This window comes from Hemibagrus wyckioides, linkage group LG06, assembly GCF_019097595.1.
Source record: "Hemibagrus wyckioides isolate EC202008001 linkage group LG06, SWU_Hwy_1.0, whole genome shotgun sequence".
Classification (NCBI taxonomy): domain Eukaryota; kingdom Metazoa; phylum Chordata; class Actinopteri; order Siluriformes; family Bagridae; genus Hemibagrus; species Hemibagrus wyckioides.
This window is the reverse complement of record NC_080715.1, coordinates 18,023,933-18,045,965: the sequence shown is the minus strand read 5'-3', so window position 1 is coordinate 18,045,965 and position 22,033 is coordinate 18,023,933. Positions and strand designations below refer to the sequence as shown.

At 39.1% G+C, this 22,033-nt stretch overlaps 2 protein-coding genes across 4 annotated transcripts in view; one reads left to right on the top strand and one right to left on the bottom strand.

The window, feature by feature from the left end:
- The first annotated feature begins 1,335 nt into the window (after nucleotides 1-1,335).
- Nucleotides 1,336-6,001, top strand: serp2 (stress-associated endoplasmic reticulum protein family member 2). Its single transcript, XM_058391862.1, has 3 exons — nucleotides 1,336-1,905; nucleotides 4,851-4,923; nucleotides 5,627-6,001. Exons 1-3 carry the CDS (start codon nucleotides 1,822-1,824, stop codon nucleotides 5,665-5,667), a joined length of 198 nt encoding a protein of 65 aa, XP_058247845.1. The 5' UTR covers nucleotides 1,336-1,821; the 3' UTR covers nucleotides 5,668-6,001.
- Nucleotides 6,002-6,703: 702 nt separating this feature from the next.
- The window catches only part of tsc22d1 (TSC22 domain family, member 1), a 28,261-nt gene continuing 12,931 nt past the window's right edge, over nucleotides 6,704-22,033 (bottom strand). Inside the window, exons 1-3 of one of the 3 annotated variants that reach the window (XM_058391860.1) lie at nucleotides 12,663-13,005; nucleotides 9,164-9,215; nucleotides 6,704-8,141 (exon numbers count right to left, since the gene is read on the bottom strand). In XM_058391860.1, coding sequence (XP_058247843.1) covers nucleotides 7,881-8,141; nucleotides 9,164-9,215; nucleotides 12,663-12,823 — 474 coding nt within the window. In that variant the 5' untranslated portion in view covers nucleotides 12,824-13,005 and the 3' untranslated portion in view covers nucleotides 6,704-7,880. Of the gene's footprint in view, nucleotides 8,142-9,163; nucleotides 9,216-9,640; nucleotides 9,988-12,662; nucleotides 13,006-22,033 lie in introns of those variants that run through there. The other 2 variants (XM_058391861.1, XM_058391859.1) reach the window with 2 other exon arrangements.

Genomic DNA, 22,033 nt, shown 5'->3' with positions numbered 1-22,033 from the left:
GTTGACCTGCATACCACACATCCATCTGCTCATGATATTTTATCAGTTTTGGCAAGATGTAAGTTTCAAAAGCCTTATGTAAAGTCTTTTGCTTACCCTTGTGAACTTGCAGAGTTTTCCTGTTAACATATATCTTGCTGAGGACACATACTTCCTTCATGGAGTTTAAGAGCATAATTAGGGAAGTCATGTAGGAGTAAACAGATTTCAAACTAGGTCAGACATTTTGGCCCAAAAGAAAAAGTGTTAAAATATCCATGAAAATCTGACATTAGTTCCCAGTGCGAGTAATTTCAGTCAGGTGACTAGTTCATGCTGCAGTATACTACACTGAATAAAAAGAAAATTCACTGCTTTCAGTAGAACTATTATATTTTGTTGCTCCCTAATAAAGCACATTGCTGGGATTTACGAATAGCAAAAATGATCTCTGTGTGTCTACATAGGACTTCAGGTAATATTCACGTCAAGCATTAGAATGGGGGAAAAATGTGATCTCTGTGACTTTGATCATGGCATGGTTGATGGGGACAGATGGGCTGCGCAACAGAATCGTTCATGTGTTGTTTATTCCTTTCTGTATTGTTCAGTGTATTCTTTGATGTATTTGTTGTATTTACATTTTTTATTGACATTACATCTGTCTTTGATGAGAGGAATGACAATAAAAAAATTAACAAAGCAGAAAGGCCCTAAACGAATAAACGAATTGGTGTACAGAACTAGCAGATTGGAAAAATCTTATCACATTAAGGTGGTACAAATGCAGGATACACTCTCTCTTACAGCACACCATGATTTGTTTGTTTGTAGGAATGCACTGATCCCACATTTTCCATTAAATTCAGTATCAATATTATCACTGATGAAAAATCCAGATGGATCTGACCAGCTACCATCTGCCAGAACACAGACTGAGCTGGTAGATCATCTTTGCCAGCTGCTAAGCGCTCATATAAAGGAAACGATTTCTGATTAACCACAACAAATGCTACAGCACAGATAAAATGTTTTTTTTTAACGAAACAACACAACAGTAAGACCATTAAAAAATTAAATCATGTATTGTTCAATTTAGTCAGGTCATTTTGACAACTGCCTAGACTTTACAGCAGGGATTGTTCTGCATATTGACTGATACTTTATTTCTGATCTGATAGTTACCAATCCACACGTGATCCACTAGATTACACAGGATCTGATCTGATTCAGATATTCTGTATATCAATACAATTTCATTAAGTTTCTTTTAAAAGCATAATGCCTATTCTTGTAATGAGGCCAGTATAAATGTCTAACATTAGTATCCAGTATAGGGAATCCCTCCCACAGATCCCCCACTATATGCCTGGAGTAACGCTAGATTAAAGTTATAGTGCGTCCTTAATTCCAGCTCGGTGAGCCATGAGGAGATGACATGAAACACGAATGACATGTATGACCAAGAGAAAACAATCAGTGACCCGTTTATCCTCCTTTCTCATGTCATAACTAACAGCCAGGTAGATGAAAAGCTGAACAGATACATCCGAAACCGTGCTAAACAGTAGGCTATATCGGAATACTACGCCAGTACATGTTATGGAGGAAGCTATAGCTAATAACCAGGAGCTCCGTGTAAGAAAAGCACGAGCGCAAGCATCAACAGCGTCCTGCTCTCTCCTCCAGCCGTTATTTTGATGGAGGCGCCCTTCACTTCGTTATATCCAGGCTTTAAGGGAGCAGGTGCAGGGGAAAGAGGTTAAGCATCACCACGGATAATTAGCAACACAATCTGATTTTATAGCAGCGGCGCGTTTATTTTTTCCGTGTGACAAGAAGATGGTCGCCAAACAGAGGATCCGAATGGCCAACGAGAAACACAGCAAAAACATCACGCAGAGGGGCAACGTGGCGAAGACCCTGGTAAGACACATTTTTATCCTGCGGGAAATAAGAAATAACAGAGACCGTTGTGAAAGTAGCGTTTCTTAACGGACATACCCCCCCCCCTCCCCCGTCTGGAGATGTCTGGGTTTTTTTAGGAGGTTTTTTTTTTGGTCGTTATCTCTGGTCAGTCGTTTGCCACGTCAGCGGAGAAACAATACCCTCCTTATCTGTACCATCATTTCTGTAGTGACTGTTTACTACTGCTAGCTTGCTATTTGAATAGATAACGCAATCAATTCAACAACACATGGCTAACTTGCGTCGTAATCTGTAAAGCTATGTAAGCTATTAAGACACCCTGGGTCAATTATGTGTCCAGATGTGAGACTAAATTATGAGCTAATTTATTTCTCTTCTGAAAAAAGAAAAAAAAAAGCAGCCTGGTTTCTGACAAAACCACCAAAACGGTATTTAACCATCAACACTGTACTGGTGCAACCCTTTACACCATTCAGTACATTCTGTGGATGTGTTCCTGGTGAGAAATAAACGGATGTGACATATACAGGCTTTTCCCCAACTGCTAAAGGGCCCAGTGGTCACTCCCTCTCATACATGTGGCTATAAATAAGGCCATGTTAAGTGTGTATTACATTTACATTTCAGGCATTTGGCAGACACCCTTATAAAGAGCGTCTTACAATTTATCACAATTTATACAACTGAGCAATTGAAGGTAAAGGGCCTTGCTCAGGGCCCCAGCAGTGGCAACTTGGTGGAACTCATAAGCTACCCCCCCCACACACACACACATGACCCAGATCATGATTCAGAACAGACATTACAGGATGGCAATCAGAAGTTGAAATTAAATTTAATGCCAGTTAAAACCTTGTTTATTTGATTAACATTTAATTGCCTTGTTGTCACTGGCCGACTGCTCTATCTCCTGAATTACATATTTCTTGTTTGAAGTCCTGTCTAACAGTAGTTTAACTCTGAGGTGTACACCAATCAGCCATAACATTAAAACCACCTGCCAAACATTATGTAAGTCCCCCTTGTACAACTCTGACCCATTAAGGCATAGTCTCCACAAGACCTCTGAAGGTCCAAGACGTTAACAGCCGATCCTCTTAGTTGTGAGGTGAGGCCTCCATGGATCACCAAGACAACACCTTGAACTCTTGTTCTTTTTTTTTTGAGTCATGTTCCTCAAATCATTCCTGAACAGTTTTTGCAGTGCAGTGCAGAGTGCATTAAGGGGTATGTTTGGACTGCAACAATGTATAGGTAGGTGGTGCATGTCAAAGTGACATCCACATGAATTCCAGGACCCAAGGCTTCCCAGCAGAAGATCGCTACGAGCATAATGAATTTTGGTGCTATTTTTCCCCAAATAAGCGACACACATGCACACCTAGCTGTCCACATGATGCAAAAGAAAATGTGGTTAATCAGACCAGGCCAGCTTTGGTTCTTGTGGTCCAGTTCTGATGCTAATTTGCCCATAGTAGACACTTGTAGCATATAACCAGAGAGCAACCCCATATGCAGATTATGAGGGATTGGAGCAGACAGGCTAACCTTCACTTCCCACATGAATCAATGAGATGCTATTTTGGAGACGCTCTGACCCAGTCATCTAGACTTTACAATTTGGCCCTTGTCAAAGTCGCTCAGATCCTTAAACCTGACCATTTTTCCAACTTTCAGCAGATCATTTAATGACAGTTCACCTGCTGTTTAAAATATCCCGCTCCTTGACAGGTGCCACTGTAGCAAGATAATCAATGATATTCACGTCACTGGTCACTGGTTTTAATGTAATGGCTGATCAGTGTATATAACTCCATGTTGTCAAAGAAGCAAAGAAGATGCATATGCAATCCATTTAATCCTCATTTAACTTTAAACCTTTTAGGTTGAACATTCAAAGGAAAACAAGACCTTTGTATCAGAGGTGTTTTTATTCCAAACATTAAGAAAGACTCTGTCCTTAAAATAATAGCAGGCTGATTTCATCAATTTTGTGTGCACATTTTTGCTTCTAAAATAGTAGTTTCCTTGTTGCAGTGTTCTTGTGCTGTCAATAAGAACAAATTTTCATGCTATAATACATTTTGTGCGGCAATAAAGCACTAAAGGGTGGCATGGTGGTACAGTGGGCTGGCTATAAAGAAATGTTAATGTGTGTGTAAACATGGTACCTTGTGATGGACTGGTATCCCATCTAGGATGTATACCTGCTGTACACCTTGGGATAGACTCCAGGACCACTGCAACCATAAAGTCATAAAGCACAGTAGGTCTATCGGTCTACTACTGCAGATTTTAAATGGGTAACTGAATAATAATGTGAGATACTAGAAATTCCAGATTCTGGAGTTGGCTAGATATTGGAGCATGATAATATATTACAGAGTCTAATCAACTACAAACCAATACAGTGAAAGTCTGAATATTGCTTTGGATATTGTAGAGGTTAATATGGTTGGACATGACGTGTTATTTGGTTATAACGAGCAAAGAAAACGCATAACTGTAGCACCATGCCAAACATAACGAAAACTCTAAAACTGATGTGTGCAAATAGTTCAAGTAGTTGCAGTAGAATTTCACCCGATTAATCAACTCATCAATCATTTGATTATGGAAATGTAATCAGGTGCACTTCAGCTTCGGTGGAATGAGAGCCTGCAGCCAGACTGGACCTTGCTTCTGGACACATCCCTGCTTCAAAGACATCACCATGTCTTAACTCATCTGTTAACTATTTTAAGCCACTGGGATTTTTGTGTAATCTTCTAAACGTTCAAACTATTTCAAAGCCATTTTCTGTATCTGTGAACTCAATGGATGTATAACATTTCCACAATATATGTTGTTTAGCTATTTAAATTGATTTAATAATTTAGTACGGTAGTGTTACATTTTGAAGCAAATGCAGTACAATTTCTTGTTTTCTGATTAACTTTCAGCGACCACAAGAAGAGAAATATCCAGTGGGACCATGGCTTTTGGCACTCTTTGTATTCGTTGTTTGTGGATCAGGTAACTTTCAATTCAAACTCTTGTGTTAACCCACATACAAATGGGTGACATATTTTAAGTTAAGTTAAAAAAACAAAACAAACAACTAGCCTAGTGAAGTTTTGGACCACCATTAGCTGCAAGAACAGCTTTGATGTGCCTTGGTACAGATCTTTTAAACAGTATAAGAGGGATGAAGAACATTTTTCCAAACGATATTCCCCGAGTTCGCTGATATTCCCCAATGTTTTGAGAGCGCTGTCTTAACACATCAGTATGAAATGTCCTATAATTAAGTTGGGTTGAGATCTGGTGAATAGCCAGTTGTTGGCCTCTGTGAGCTCATATATGAGGAAAAAAACATACCTGCGACACAGCATGAGCTGCAGCTTTGGTTGGCTGGCTTTATGTTTTTGGAGGAAGCAAGTATTAGCCATCACCCTGCTAGGTTAGTAGCTGTATTATGATAGAGGAAAACCAAAAAAGAAAAAAAGGAAACATGCTTCATCATTGCTTAAATCTAATTTGTCAGAATCTGTATTGATTTGCAATGACCCTGCAGTCCAAAACCTGTCCAGCAAAATGGCACTGGATTTTCCTTTAATTTGTCACTCATCTGTAGAGATTTGATTTTAATGCCATATGAATATGATAGTGAAACAAATACTGAACTCAAAACACATGTATGTTCCTGGCTCTAATAATCTGCTTTTAATCTTCTTAGCCATCTTTCAAATCATTCAGAGCATCCGAATGGGAATATGAGTCCTGCACCTCCTCTACGCATCCATGAGATCGGAGCCCAATAGGCACAGTAGTAGGGAAAACTGGAGGCTGCAGTTCTGATCGTCAGCTGTATGCTAAGGAGACAAGTCCTGTGCACAGTACATGATATCGCCATTCACTTGTTTACAATGTACCTGGATGATGGGAACAAGTGCTTTTCTACTGAACCATTGTGGCTGGCTTCGTCACCCTCATGTCTGATCATAGATCATATTTGTGCAATAGAATGTGTGCTTTTGTAACCATTAATGTGCCACATTTTCTTTGTATGTGTTGTTTGTTCTGTTGATGTCCTGTGAGACAGTTTTGAAAATAAATTCTACAAATTTGGGAAATGTCCATTCTAGTTTTGCTTTTGTAGTCTGATCTCATACAGAAGGTAAGAAAAAATATTTCGCTATAAAGCGAATAATATAATTATTCGAAAATGACATGCTGCTCAACAGCCTTCAACATATTCATTATTATTCTGAACTGAGTAGTTAAGATTCTGTGCACAGGCTGTTCAGGAAAACATGTTTAAACACTAGAGGAGCTGCCTGCTTGCAGGATTAATACAATAATGCAGAAGTCAGTAGGGTAAATCTTCTGTGTGAACTGGCATTGTGGTTGTAAATCTCCATCTTTGTTCTGTACAGTTTAAATATTTAGCTCAAAAATAGCACAGTAACTATAAGAATTGTCAATTTGAGATGTTTTGTGTGGTTACCTGCTTGCGATCAGATTTTAGGTCTTCTTAACTAGAAGCCCAATATGCTGCAAGATTGTGAGCAAGAAATTGTAAATTTTAAGTGGTTTGAAATGCCAGGGATATCAATCTTGCCTCTGCAACCTACTGAACACCTGACCTGACAGACAGGCAGAAGGAGAAGAAATAAAGCAGGGCAAGATATTATAAATTGTAGAGATAATGGCTGTATTTTATCTCACCTATGCCTCTTGCCCTCTCTCTCTCTTTCTCACACACTCATGCACACACACACCTACTTAAATGAACACATATAATGTTCTCAGCCAAGGTTCCTTAAACATTTTATTGGGAGTTGTGAAGTGCAATTGAACTATTTTACACCTTATCACCGGTTTTGAGAGACATGCACACAACATAAGCATACAACTTATATATATAATGCAGTAATAATGCATATTAGTTATTAATGATATTCAGAATAACTAAGCTGAAGGTTTGATCTCCAGAGTACTTCACTGTCAAAAACAGAAACAAATCACATGGGTGCAATATACTTCAAATAACTTCAAGTGAACAAGGTTTACAGTAGGTGTTAACACAGCCAGGAAGTTGAGTAGTTGTCTTTTGTCCTGTAAATATCCTAAGCCTGAAACCTCAGTTCTCGTATAACAGCATAAAAAAGTCAAATATCTCAGGCAAACCAACAACCCCGTCTTTAGTTTGTACAACCTAAATAGTGTCTCTTAGTGTTTCTCACAATATCACTATTTTACAGATTACTTACACTAAATATACAAGGATATACATGAGCCCACATTCATTCTTCCACTCATTCTCTCAGCACAACATCTTCTTCCTCAGATTCTCGTGAGTCACTGCACTGAAACAGCAGCTTTTAAGTCGCAACAGATAGAATAAGGAATTCAATGTTAAATACTGAAAATCAATACCTCCCCTCCTAGGCAACCTTCCTCCCTTCATTCACCCAGGTATAATGATGACCCTAATGCAAATAATTGTGACACCATCTCATACACCTCCGATGTAATTAATGGTGCACTGATTGGTTGTTCAAAGGATTTTCACATTTATCATCATTAAAGTGCTTGCTTTTTGGAGTCTTAGAAAATCATTTCAGCATTTCCACTACAAAAGGAAGTGAGGTATGGAAACACCATTACAAAGCCAAGTTACCACTGAAAAATGACATCGCTTAAAATCCTTTAGACACAGGCACAGTGATTTGAGTTGTGTCCACTTCAAATTTTCTTTCTCCCAACAGTCACAATCCATGCAGTTTGGCAATATCCAACATGTCAGCAACCTACTGGACTGTCAGCAGTGTGTACAGCAACGCAGTGTAGCCTTTGTCAGGTTCTTAGACTTTAAATATGTGCAAACTTTGACATAATCCTCTTGTGCAAGAGGCATACGTGTTCTGAAAGTGAAGTCTGCCTTAGCTCAGTTGACCACTCATTCCTCTTCACAGGATACATGGATGTTACACTGAGGGTCCAGAGTTCTGTGTAGGGAGCTGCTGCACCGGCATCGCTGATTGCTGTGCTCCCTGCGTGGAAGATGGTGGCGAGCCACTCTGAACTTGGGCCTGAAACTGAGCCAGCTGCTCTGGGCTGGCTAAATTCTTCAGCAGGTTGTTTTCCTGTTCCAGCTGAGAGTTTCTTTCTAACAGTTCTTTGATCTGCTCTTTCAGCACCTCCACTTCCTCTCGAACGGCATACATCAAGTGGCTCTTCACCAGATCCTAGAAACAGAGAACACACAGCATTGCAGCATTCGGAGTTCAGCATAACATGAGGATTTATTTATTTATTTTTTTAAATCAGGAAATCATCACAGATTGCATAAACCTGAATTGTCACGCCACTATTTACAGTACACGTCATGGATTTAGTGAAGGTTTACATTTATGCAGGTCATGTTTGTCATGATTATTTTTTCCATTTTATCGACTGAAAAGGTTAATTTAAAATACGGAATTGTGGACAGTTAATTTGTAGCAGCATATATGAGGCAAACTGATGCAATGCTGAGGAAAGGAATGGGGCATCTGTTCAGTTTGGGAATACCTGCATAAGCACTACCGGCTCATGCTATACTCCGCGTCACCGACAGAACAAAATGGCCGTCCCACAACGAGCTCAGCCAATCAGAAGCTGAGATATTTATAACCGCCTGTAAAAGCTTTGGCCTTTGCCTAGCAACAGTAACGAGGCACAGGCTCGCGTGAGGCCGAGCACTGCTCCTGATCACGGCTTCATGCAGGAAATATGACTCCACATTCAAAACATTAAGATAGGCAGGAGTATTATTTGGGTTTCTGGATATCACGGCAATTAAAATTAGTATTCGACGAAAATATGAACAACTCATAATGTGAAACAATAGTGTTCAATTATTATTTACATTAGAGTTACAAGTGGTAAAGCCACACGGTCTAATTGCATCAGCAACAGCGAAAAAACAAAAACAGCAGTGCAGCACTATTTCTAACATTCGGTTATAATAAACACGAAAACACAATAATGTGAAGTATTAAGAGAGCTGAAGCGGCACTGCAAAGCGCCATAAGGCTAAGCGTTGTGCACCAGCACCGTGTCCATTTAGAGATTATGTAATTCACTGGACAGTTACAGATGCTGATGCAGCTCTGTCATCAGCTCTGTCCTCACTCATTACTATTCGCTTTACTGCACAAATCTACCCTTATTCAGTCGCTAACATGGCCTCGTTATGTTTAGCAAGAAAAGAAATCCACACACTTACCATTGCTTGCTCGATTTTGTTGTCTATGGCCACAACACTGGCACCCGAAGAACTGAAAAATAAACCCAAACACAGCCATGATTAATAGGAGGATACTAGAATATAACAGAAAATACATTTGAACATTCATTAAATGTGCCTATGTATAATACACACAGCATAAAAACAATTAACTCGTTAAATACGAAGCTATTATGAAAGAGCAGCCTGAATTTAATATTAAAAAAAAATGTTCAGATTCACAGAGCAGTCCTCTATGCAGCATCTTTTTCTCGGAGAAAAGGATCGAGTGCAAGTAAGCAAGCAGATTTCAGACCTTATGAAAACGATATAACCATCCATCCAGATTCTGTGTTTTAAAGCTATATTGAAACCCTATGATTAGGACCACCGACTAATTAAAGTAAACGGAGCAATTCACGCGCTGACGGATCTTTCTCTAAAACACATACGCTTGTCTTATTATTATTATTTTACCTATTGTCGAGCCTCACGGACGAAGTTTCGGTTCCCAGCAGTGATGACAGAAAAGATATTGAAAAATTTCTTAGCTGGCATACACCAAGATCCATCGCCACCGAATAGCACTGAGAATTCATGCTATTTCCTCCATATATAACGACACGGAAGCGAGAAAAATGGGACTCTGAAGCGATGCGCGAGCGTTATATAGTCTGCCGCGGTTTACATTGAATCGGCTGGTGAGAAAAGTCGACCTTCGGAAAGAAAGGCTGGTTATCAGCAGAGCGCACATCCACCTCCGCCGCACAAAGGATCTCCAAGGTCAGCTCATCTCCGCTGTGCTGAAAAATCTGCAGCCTGCACTATTTGCATAATATATCCGAGAAAAACAGCGCAGCGCTGCACCCTATTGGTGGAGGAGGGCCATGTTTTGACTAATCTATACAGTAACGCCTCCGCTGGAAGCTCAGCAGCGCCATCACTCATCATTTATTTCAAATGCTGCTTCCTAATAAGGAAGTTCCGTTTTCACCAGAACAATGAATTTTTATTTTTAACGGTGTAACTGACAGGTGAGTAGATAATCAGTGTTATTCACCTCATCATGGCACCTGTTAGCAAGTGGGATATATTAGGCAGCAAGTGAACATTTTTCCTTTTTTGAGCGAGTTTGACGAAGGGCCAAATTGTGATGGCTAGTCGACTGGATCAGGACATCTCCAAAACTTCAGCTCTTGTGGGGTGTTCCTGGTCTGCAGTGGTCAGTATCTATCAAAAGTATACCTTATGTCCTGTAAGTTGATGTGTTAGAAGCAGGAAAATTGGGCAAGCGTATGGATTTGAGCGAGTTTGACGAAGGGTCAAATTGTGATGGCTAGACGACTGGATCAGAGCATCTCCAAAACAGCAGCTCTTGTGGGGTGTTCCCGGTCTGCAGTGGTCAGTATCTATCAAAAGTGGTTTAAGAAAGGAACAGTGGTGAACAGGGTCATGGGTGGCCAAGGCTCATTAATGAACATGGGGAGCGAATGCTGGCCCATGTGGTCCGATCCAACAGACGAGCTACTGTTACTCAGATTGTTGAAGTAGTTAATGCTGGTTCTGACAGAAAGGGGTCAGAATACACAGTGCATGACAGGCCAGGGCTGTTTTAGCAGCAAAAGGGGGACCAACAAAAAATTAAGCCATGGTCATATTGTTATGCCTGATCGGTGTAACCATCCATACATTACTTAAAGTAGACCATTTTCACTTAAAAATAACTTTCACAACTACAGCACAGTCACAAGGTAAAGCACAGTGGTCGCTTAAAACCATACAGAAGCTTGAAATGCCATCACAGATTCAGCATATACATACTAGCACTAGTAAATGGAACCACATCTGGCTATAAAAACTTTCCTAACAGATCTAGAAAATACACAACATTCATCTTTTTTTTCCTAAAGCCTAAAATATGCCATTAATTCATTTCAGAAGCGAATTAGTTAACCACTTTAACACAAGCCTCATATTGTTCAGATATTTACAAGAGACAAACCAAACAAAATTAATAAGGACAATTTTTAGTAGAAAACCAACATCAGTGTAAAGTTGAGTTTGTGCAAGGTGTACAGTAATTCAGCCAAACTAATGTGAGCACATGTGTATGAGGTATAATATCCATGACAGTTCTGGCTACAAATAATTGCCTTTCATTAGCAACCTCATGTAAAGAGCCTGTCAGGTCAGAGCCAACTGACTGATCCTCATCACTGACATTATCACTATGAAAAATTAAATGCTTTGACTGGAATGACACCAAAATTAAATTACAGTCGTGTGATGAAAAGATACAATTCATTGCATGTTCCTTTTGAAAGTGCTGCTACGCTGTTAGGGAATATTTATACCATGTCACATGACCATGAAAAAAATGACCTACACAATGCTGACCACAATGTAATTACTTTACACATGCATACACAAAAAGCATAGTACTAAAACATTTCAAGCAGATCTTATTAGAGCAGGCATTGTACTAAGACGTATATGTTTTATTAAAATAATTATGTATACTTCAGTGTTATCCATGATGAAGCCTATCATAGGGGCCTGTGTAAGGTTTTTATTAATATATTTATTTAATTAACTTTAAAAACTGTAACGGCAAACTATATTGAGGAGTCAAACGAACTGCACCAGTATATATGACTGAAAAGGGTATTATTTACAAGTATGCTTTCTGAGAAGTGAATGTATACTACTAAAGGTCTCGGCCTGTTTGACCCCTAGACAGAACTGGAATGCTACCTCTAGGCTTCTATTTTAACCTGTGTAGAAGCTACTTAATACATGTTATAACTCCTATATGTTTGTCATATATTTGTGCCAGATGGCAAGACACATGTAATACCTTAATATATCAATATTATCTTGTATATCTTATTATAGAATGTATAAGGCTAACTCGGGATTATGTTGGTGAACTAGTAAGTCTTTTGGTTTCTAGTAAATATAGACCAGTTATCCCAATTAAACACAGAAGGCCAACAACAAGGGACAAGATCCAAGTAGCTCAAGGAGCAACAAGCTCTTCTTAGACTCTTACCTGAAAGAAGCTTTAAGCAATTAGTGTCCAAATATACGTCATCTCTCTCTGGCCTGACCTCAGTGCACAAATGCAGTCCCTTAGGCTAATGTCATTTAAACAACTTCATGGGTCCCAATATGGTGACTTAAGCAAAATTATTGTTTTTGGACTAACCACAAAACACCAACTGACATATTCATTGTGCCACACTCACCATCACAATAACGAAAGCACAGAACATTACAACACATGCATACTTCGGAATAAATCCACTTTAATTATAACACTATCCTGGATTATTACTGCATATGCAAACAGCATTCACATTCAGGAAGGATTCGTACCTACTTTACAAAATGAAATACATAAAGACAGTGCAGCACAGAACTATAAATAGATATGTCCACAGAAAGGCCTGAAAACAATGTTACACAGGCATTTGCCCTTTTCATTTGTGAGCGTTACCTCTTCAGATGCTTTTCCAACTCCCAGAACAAAAGCTTTACAGCCATTCGGTCCCGGCCCTGCACTTGGAGATCTGTTTCTCTCATTGATCCGTCAATCAGCAATCCTTCAATAATAAAATTCAATCCACTATAATCCACAGTGCTCAAACACATACACATGAGGACCACAAGCAGTATCTTATACTGTGTAGCTGGCACAAAAATGCAAAAAGCAGTCCAAGGGTTGCATGTGCCTCTTTTTAGCTGTCTCCTCTGTGCTACCTTTGTATGTCTAACAAGCAGAGCTGTGAGCGATTGATAGAAAACAAGAGCGGGACAAGCTGTGATGTCACGTCATGTGATTCACTGTTACATAAACCATCGGCGTAGATTAAGACCTTTCCAATGATCAGTGTTTTTACAAACTGATGCTCTGGAGGCTGCTGCCCACACTACATCATAGGCCACCCAAATCTCACATAGCCCAACCCACTCTCTCCTCCTCCTCTTTTCCCGCCAGTGCATCATGCAGTTCCCTTCTCCAACTGCAGCTTTGTGCGAGATGGGCCCCTGCACTTCAGCCTGGACTTATCTTGTCACTTCTCATCAGCGTTGCAGGCCAGCAATGGCTTAAAGTGACCACAGCTGATAAAGCATGCGCATGTCTCACAGGCTTAGGCTATTCGCACTGAAATAACAGAAAAGAGCCCAACAATAGGAGGGACTGTACCTGTCCAAATAACACAGTGTGCGCGTTGGATGGTCGTGATGCAGCTGTTTCTCTATGTATTCAAATACATTAGCATCTATATATAGACTTTGATGCAGGCTCATACACCAAATACTGCAGGTTTCTAGTGTCAGTCAGGAAAACATACTGGACGCATTCTATTTGTTGTGGAATTATTTATTAATATTACATTCTAACCTTTTTAAGCTTTACTACATTACTGTAATATTGTACGGGCTATCCAGGTAGATGCTTCCTGAACTGATCCAGGGTGGAGAAGAAATATTTGAAAGGGTCCTTAAATACAATATCATGTAGATGGTATATGGAACAAATGATCATCAGCACATGCTTATCTGTTACACAGAGAAATGTGTGCCACATTGCCACTCAGCATGAGAGTGTACGTCATTTTGCCATTTGGGCTGACAGCAGCAGGTTGCACAACAGAGCTTCATCCTGTATTCTCCAGCTCCCACTCTCACAGTGCAGAACACACAGAAAAGACTGGGCAGCCTCAGCAAGTTTCACTCCATGAGCAAGAAAAGGAGCAAAATGAACTGCTTAAACGTGCATGTGAAGACTAATGTCTGAGCTCAATGTGTTTCTACAAATCCTGTTCTTTTGTCCCATGGAATTCATTTAAAATTCAGCAGACAGTAACTATGAAATCTTTCAACCTTGATATCAGTGATATCCCCATTTAATCAGCAATTCAAGTTTTAAACAATATGTTCTCAATGCTGTGCATAGGAGAAGCTAAAATTTCCACTTTCATTGTCCTGGAGTAATTTCTGGACTAAGGGCCAAGCTCAGGCAATATATAAAAGACATCTTCTATTGCTTGTTGTGCTCCAGTTTTTGAGAAAGTGTGAAAAGGATCTCACGTTAGCCGTTACATAACTGTGCTCATCTGTATACAGAGGCAGCAAGTATAAGTAATGTGAAGTGATTTCTGGTATGTACAGGATTCGCTTGAAGGCAAACTGGTCAGAAAAGACAACCTGGGAGAAACCACTGAAGTGAACTCAAAGGAAAAAGAAGAACAAAGTGTTAGAGCATGAGAAAATTTCTTGGCAATGCCGTAGCTACCAAATCCATATAAAATCACACATTCCTTCCCTATAGCTGAAACCAGTGTGGTCTGTCTAGAATCCGACAGTTTCGGTCGTCTGTGATGTACGATGTGGGAATACTGTATTAATATATGTACTCTTCTTAAGTCGAGACTCAAAAACAGGGAACTACAGTAAGGCTTTCCAATGAAGCAGACCAGCAAGGAGTGTGGTGAAAACAAGCTCCAGTTAACTGATGAAATGATACAATAGTAGGGAGGTCACTAATTTGGCTAAGCATAATGGGGGTTGTTTGTACTGTACATGATGTTCTTGATACAGATGGTCAGTCAAGCGCAAGCATTACTTCCACTTGAACCCTTAATTTGATCATGTCAACCGCATATTGGCAAAACTGTCAACAGTCTGAACCCAAAATGTGAACGTATAGCATTTAACTTGCCATGCTGCAATTCCACCACCTTTTCATAGTGGTCAGAAAGAAAACCCATTTTATAGACTATTAAAACATTTAATAGACAGCGCATAACATCAAAGCAAGTAAGGAGATTCCAACTGAGTATATTTTATTAAACCTTACATTGCTTCAAAAAGCTGACTTTATAGCATTGGCTTAGAACAGTGAGCTCAACGTTCAGACATTACAGGCAGGCCCCACAATAAAAGACATTTAAAGCTTAAACTATAGAGGGAGCATTGTGAAACGCTGCTCTGCAAAGCTTAATGGTATCCTTCATCTCATGCCCTGCTCTTTTTAAATTGTGCTTTTTCTCTGCAATGTGTATTTATAATGTGCTTGATAAACGCAGCAGCTGACCAACAGCTCCCTACAGGAAAAATCACTTGTTCGAAAGCCAGACATTTGTGGAGGAGATATTTAGCTTCCCCAGTGTCACCACATAAAACTAACAACCATATGATAGGAGAGAGAGACGTTTTCCCCAAAAGGCACAAAACGCATATGGCTCATCTGCTTTATACTGAAGAGTGACCACTGGGAATGCAAGGTTACTAGCAGTGACTGAGAATTGTGCGTCATCCCTGGCTCTCTTTCATCCTGAGATAAAATGCAGAAGATGACATCAATAAAGAACACCCCCTCCTCCCACATTCATTTTGGGGTTAAAAGTACTAAATGACACTGATTTATTCATCAGAATTCACCATTTCTACACTGAAAAACCGAATCTAGCAGCTGCCCCAGTTTAACATAATCTGCATGCTTTTTTATATTGCTCCCTATCTCTTTCTGGTACCTTATTATTACTATAGAGCGAGCTGCCTATTTTCCTAGATTCACTGAGCTCATTTCCCCGCCCTTTTTCTCGCTCGCTCCATCTGTCACGTCAGATCGTGACGACTGTTCCTCTCCCTATTGGTTTGCCCTAATTCCAAGAGGAACATTCACAGACAACAACCGGCAGGATCCAGTTTGCTTGGGAGCAACAATCCCTCTGTTGAAAGTGCCTGTGCATTGCGAGGGCATTTTAGACTTGTGCTGGCCTGTACATGAAAGCACACCTGCAGCGTCTCAATTGGCTTCAAAAATTTGCCAGTAAAATGGACTGTCACACCAAAAGCACTTAAATAAATATGACAGTATAAATATGACACCAGTACAATGCTACATCCTACAAGGGCATCAAAACATCCAACATCCAAAAGATGCAAAACATCTTGTTTACGGTAGGTTCCTTCTTTCAACTAACAGAGACATCAAGCCAGTTAACCACAAGGTCATCCAACAAACCCAGATATGTGGTTCAAACGTACAAAAAAACAACACAAAACAAAACCTCAGTGTAACCTTGTATATTGAGGATGGTTTAATTAAATTCAGGGTAAAACTTTGCTTATATAGAAAATATAAAAGGTCTACGATTCCCACAGTATTGTGGATACGTAATTACCTGGATAAATATACTGTAAGCAAGACATGAGTATACACATACAGTCTTGTCAATTTTGTGCATTGTTTCAAGCTGTTTTCAAATGAACACTTACACTCAGATGTAAGGATTTCTAAATCCCATTCAAACAATCCAATAAATCATCTGATACAAGGGCAGATGAAATGAAGCACACAACTCAAGGTCACTTAGGAGGATCATTCTCAAAGTCTCAGTCTAAAAAGATGATTCCTACTGACAAAATTCCAACATTTTATTGCTCTCCTTAACTCTTCCTGAACAGCTATGCAGTAAACATAAAGAAACCTCAGTAGGCCAAGCTGAACAAAAGCTACTAATTTTTGGACTGGGTTTGTAGTAATCTCTACGAGTGTGGGATCATAGTGCATGGTTAGACACACTACACTCATTAGCCCCTCTGCCTTTTGTCCTTTTGTTAGTGCAGGAATTGTGAGTCCTGAGTGAGCGGGCACACTGCCGCCTTCCGCACGTCTGGCAAGAGAACAGAGGTGTGCTGTTGGAGAGCGCAGTGGGCATGCATGACTGAGGAATGCCTGAGTAAGAGAGGGACAGGGAAAAGGCTAAAAGTCTGAACATTAATATGACCTCAATAATAAGGATCTTTGTTAAGACACGAGCCCTTTTCACATAATCACATGGGAGACATAGAAGAGAACGGTGTTATAACTGTGTCCACTTAGTTCACCATCTGCAAAGGTGAAAACTGTAAACTGATGTCATGTTAAGAACAGCCTTCTCAGCCATCAATGAACAGATGTTTAAGAATTTACACATCTCCATAAACATGTTTATGACTAGTACAGTTTTTTGTGTGCGTTTTGTAGGTTATTTGGGGTATCAACATTTTTAAAATGCAGACATGCAAGTCAATGTGACTTGGAGACCTATTCCTTAATAATAAGGAATGTCAATTAGATGCCAGAGAACACTGGGCAAAATTTAAACCTCTGATTATATTTAGCTCACAGATAATCAAATGAGTAGCTTTAGTTAAGATTAAAGAAGCACCTTTCTGAAAATCATTCTCCCCCTTATTTAACAACTAATGACAAAAGTGCAATATCTCTGATTATTGTAGGATTACATTAGATACAAAGCCGACACTTGCACCTCCACTGTGATCAGGACAACCCAACCCATCTTCATTTTAGATATCAAAGCATCAGGAAACGGTCAGCCTTGGCAAAAACTCCAACTTAAGAGAAACAGAAATATTCAACAGTACTAGCATCCTTGTGACAAAAAAAAAAAAAAAGTAAATGTGAAGTTAATTTGTAAACAATCAAGACAAAGAGCATGAGGAAAGACAATTAGTTTCTGTCACCCACTGTCATTTTAATACAATAACTATGGTAATCACTTCTGCTAAAGTGGTGGCACAGTGGTGTCTTTCACAGCTCCAGGGTCACAGGTTCAATTCTAAGCACAAGCTACTATCTGTATGGAGTTCCACCTCTGTGTGAATTTCCTCCAGGTTCCTCCAACCTCTCAAAAACGTGTGTATAGATGTGCTGATAAATTTCCCCTAGGTATGAATGTGTGTGTACATGGTGCCCTATGATTGACTAGTGGCTCATCCAGAGCGTCCTCCCAGGACAGGCTCCAGGTCTACCTTATCTCTCATCTCTTTAAACTGGTTAAGCCACTTTCAATACCACATCACCATTTAAAATGAAATGAATCGATGCCAATTTTGACATGACAACTGGGGAAAAAAAGGGGGATTTTTTTTTTGAAATGCAACACGTGAAGGAAATAACCTCTTATAAGAAAGTACCCCCACCATAAACATCTACAGTGCCACTGTAAGCAGTCAAACTCAGAAGTCAACAGTAGAAAATTCTTAAGCTCCCACAGTGAAATGACCTTACATCTAACAGTGAGTGTTCACATTACCAAAAGAAACAATCCCAGTGTTAAGGGCAACTGAACAGCTTAAATTAAAATGGGCTGCTTATGACGTTCGTAAGTGAAATGGTGAGAATGTCACTGTGGTGGCTTCCAGATTACTTTTTGCACATTCATCAGCACTTCAACAGTATCTACAGATTGTAAGCGTCACAGCTCTTACACTGAATCACACTACAGTATACAATTGCTGAGGTCAGTGAGGTGAATGAATAAGCTTAATTTAATGTAGTCACCAAGCAAAGATGGGGAGTTATTGTTTTTGAATGTTATTATAAGTGGTAACTTATTGTTTTCTATTCTTCTTCATTATATATTAACTAGCACAGATATTCCTAACTGAATGCCTGCTTACATGCTGCCTAATATGAAAAGAAAATGAAAAGCTGGTAGCACTACATATTAATTCTTGTAAATCTTGGGAACATTTTTCTACCCACAAAAAGTTTGTTTTAGGGAGTAGATAGTTGTAGTTAGTCCTGAGACAGCTGGCATGCTGAAGTGCCCACAGGCCCTATTCACAAGAGCTGTCATTTGCAGAATGACATTTAATGCCCACACATAAACAAATATAAAAGGTAGCTTGCATAAACAAGGGTTGCTGGAAAGCAAGAATCTCTGTTGGAGCGAGTCTGCCCCCTAGTGTAGACGTTAGATATTACAAGGCTTGGAAATTTCCACCCATCCTCATATGCATTTTCAGGAATCTTATAAGCACTGAAAATATATAAATAAATATTGAGAATATATAATTGACTTGCATTGTTTTGTTAAATTATCAAAATATGGCAATAGCATTAACATTTTAGAGATAGAAATACAATAAACTGAAAATACTCAAGAGCCCTCTGAAGGCTGAACAATTAAAGCAAAATACAGGTTTCAAAAGAAAAGCAGGAACAACTGCAAAAATCCGAAAACTTTTTTAAAAACACATGTACACTTTTGTATTTAGCAGATGCCCTTATCTAGAGTGACTTAGAGTGTAAAACATTTGAGAAAAAAAAAATGGCAGGGCACGACACTCAAATTTAACATGCAATTATCACTGACAAGAGTTTCTTAAACCGTTCCCTGCAGAAATGAAACACTTATTATGGAAGTCTAAGAACAATTATGAAACGGGAGAAAAAAGTCCAATATCTGTTACTATATAATACAATTAAAGATTATTTCAGAATGAGACGAAAATGAATGTTTTACCAAAACCGCTATACAGCTTTTGAACACTGGATCAGTACAAGAAAGGTAATTGTAGTAGTTACTTCTTCTCTAAAGTTGCATGGCATCTATGCATGGTCAAATACTTTACTGTTTACTCTGAAATACCTTAATTATAATTAGCTTAATTTTTTTTCTTCTTGGAACACATACACTACCGCTCAAAAGTTTGGGATCACTCAAAAATGTTATTGTTTTCCCAGGAAACACACACGAAATTAGTCTGAATAGAAAATATAGCAAAAGAGCAGGACATGCTGACATGTCAGAGCTAGAAATAATGATTTTGATGGAAATGATGTTTTCTTCAAACTTTGCCTTCATCAAAAAAAAAAAAAAAACACCTTTTGCAGCAATTACAGCCTGGGCATTCCGTCAATTTTTCAAGATAATCTTCACCCCATGCTTCCTGGAGCATCTCCCACAAGATGGATTGGCTGATGGTGATCCCAAACTTTTGAGCTGTAGTGTATATGGTAATTTTTTGTTTGTTTGTTTTATACTTAAAATATTTATGTAGAAAATAAATTAATGAAATTATGGCCTACCAATCAAAAAGATTTCATTAATTGCTTGTATATTTTAAATAGCAGAAAAGTAGTGGTATACTAAGGAAATGGCTGGAATCACATATCCAAGCAAATACAGGCAGGAGCTGAAATGCTTCCCAAATGGGTTAAGGTGATTGACTTGACCAGGCTACAATCTTTGCTGCATTGGCACTGTGTTCTGGATCATTGTCTTGCTGCAAAATGAAGTTCCTCCTGATTAATTTGGATGCATTTCCCTGTAAATTGGCATACACAATGTGCCTGCGGATTCCTGAATGAATTCTGCTACTACCATCTTGTGCTACATCATCAATAAAGATTATTGACCCTGTTCCAGGAACAGTCATGCAAAAAAACGATGTCTCCATCATGTTTCACAGATGTTGCTTGTATGTTTTGGACCATGAGCAGATCCTTTCTTTCTCCACATTTCAGTTTTTCCATTACTTTGGTAGCAGTTAATCTTCCATTACTTAGGTAGCGGTTAATCGAGCAAAAATGCAGCTGCATGACTTGTTTTCAACCGCCCTTTCGTTTTCATACACCACCCCACTGCTGCTCTCCCTCCACTGGCTTCCGGTAGCTGCACACATCATATTCAAAACACTGATGCTTGCCTAAAAGCCAAGAATGGACCAGCATCGTCTTACCTCAAAGCTCTTATTACTCCTTGCACTGCACCACGCTCCCTCCGATCTACTAGCACTGCTCGACTGGTCCCAGCATCTCTCAGGGTAAGAGGTAGGTATACGTCTAGACTCTTTTCTGTTCTGGCACCGAGGTGGTGGAATGAACTTCCCCTAGATGTCCGAACAGCTGAGTCATTGACTGTCTTCAAACGACGGACGAAGACCTACCTCTTCCTGAAACACTAGCTCTTGTTTTCCGTTTGTTTTATGTACTGTTGTATGTAAAAATGAATGTCTGAATGAATTAAACAAAAATCCTCTCTACAGTTTTTAGGCTGATGGCATCCTAAGTCTGCGATCTATTGAACCAGTGTTAATGAATTTATTAATAGAGACTTCAAAGCACTTTTGTATGTCCCTCTGTTAAGGGCATCTGCAAAAAGGCAGAAATGTAAATCTTCGTCATAGAAATTTTGTGTTTCATCTCTGCATTTCTTGGGAATTCTAATCTGGCTTTCTGATTCTAACTGTTCTTACTGAATGGTTTGAATCTTGTGGTATGGCCTCTAAGAGCAAAACTATAAAATCTTTTTTGAATGGTGGATTGAAATAACTTCACCCTTACACTTCAGATTGTTGATGTCACTGACTGCTGTTTTTAGGTTTTCACAGCTCTCCCAATGTCCTGTTTTAGTATCTGTTGGTCAGATACACCAGTGGTTTCTGCCTTTTCAGGACATTCCAAATTTGTGCATTGATTATACCCAATGCTTGGGCAATAATAGCTATAAAAGTTCTAATCAATCAATCTAACAGGACATACCTGATTAAAAAAGAAACATACCAATAAATAAACACTGAAATTCTAGGCTCTCTTCTTCTATTCATCTTTTGATCTCAAACACAAACATCTACAACAATTAAAAAAATTTATATAAGTCAATTCTATACTGTCTTTTATCTCCACATATGCTAGTTGCGTGTTGCATGCATCCTTCCCACATTCAGCATACATGGAAATAATGTAGCATCTTGCGCTGACAATGTATCTGCAATATGGTGTGTGTAGTCCAGTCTCTGGTTTCTAACTGGGTCAAATATTATAAAAATCATATTGAGAAAATATAAGGGCTATTATTGAATTTTAAGTTTAAGAGTCCGCTGTGTAACCATTTGCAAGAAATCCTAAGTGTCACATTCATAACTATTAAGTGTTTATAACCTGCAACCCTCCCTGAATCTTTTGAAATTCTAATAAAATTTTAATAAAGATGAAAAACACTGCCTTGATCGAGCATGTCAAAAATGTCATTTGCTTGTATTTTGCGTGCATTAGAGCAAATT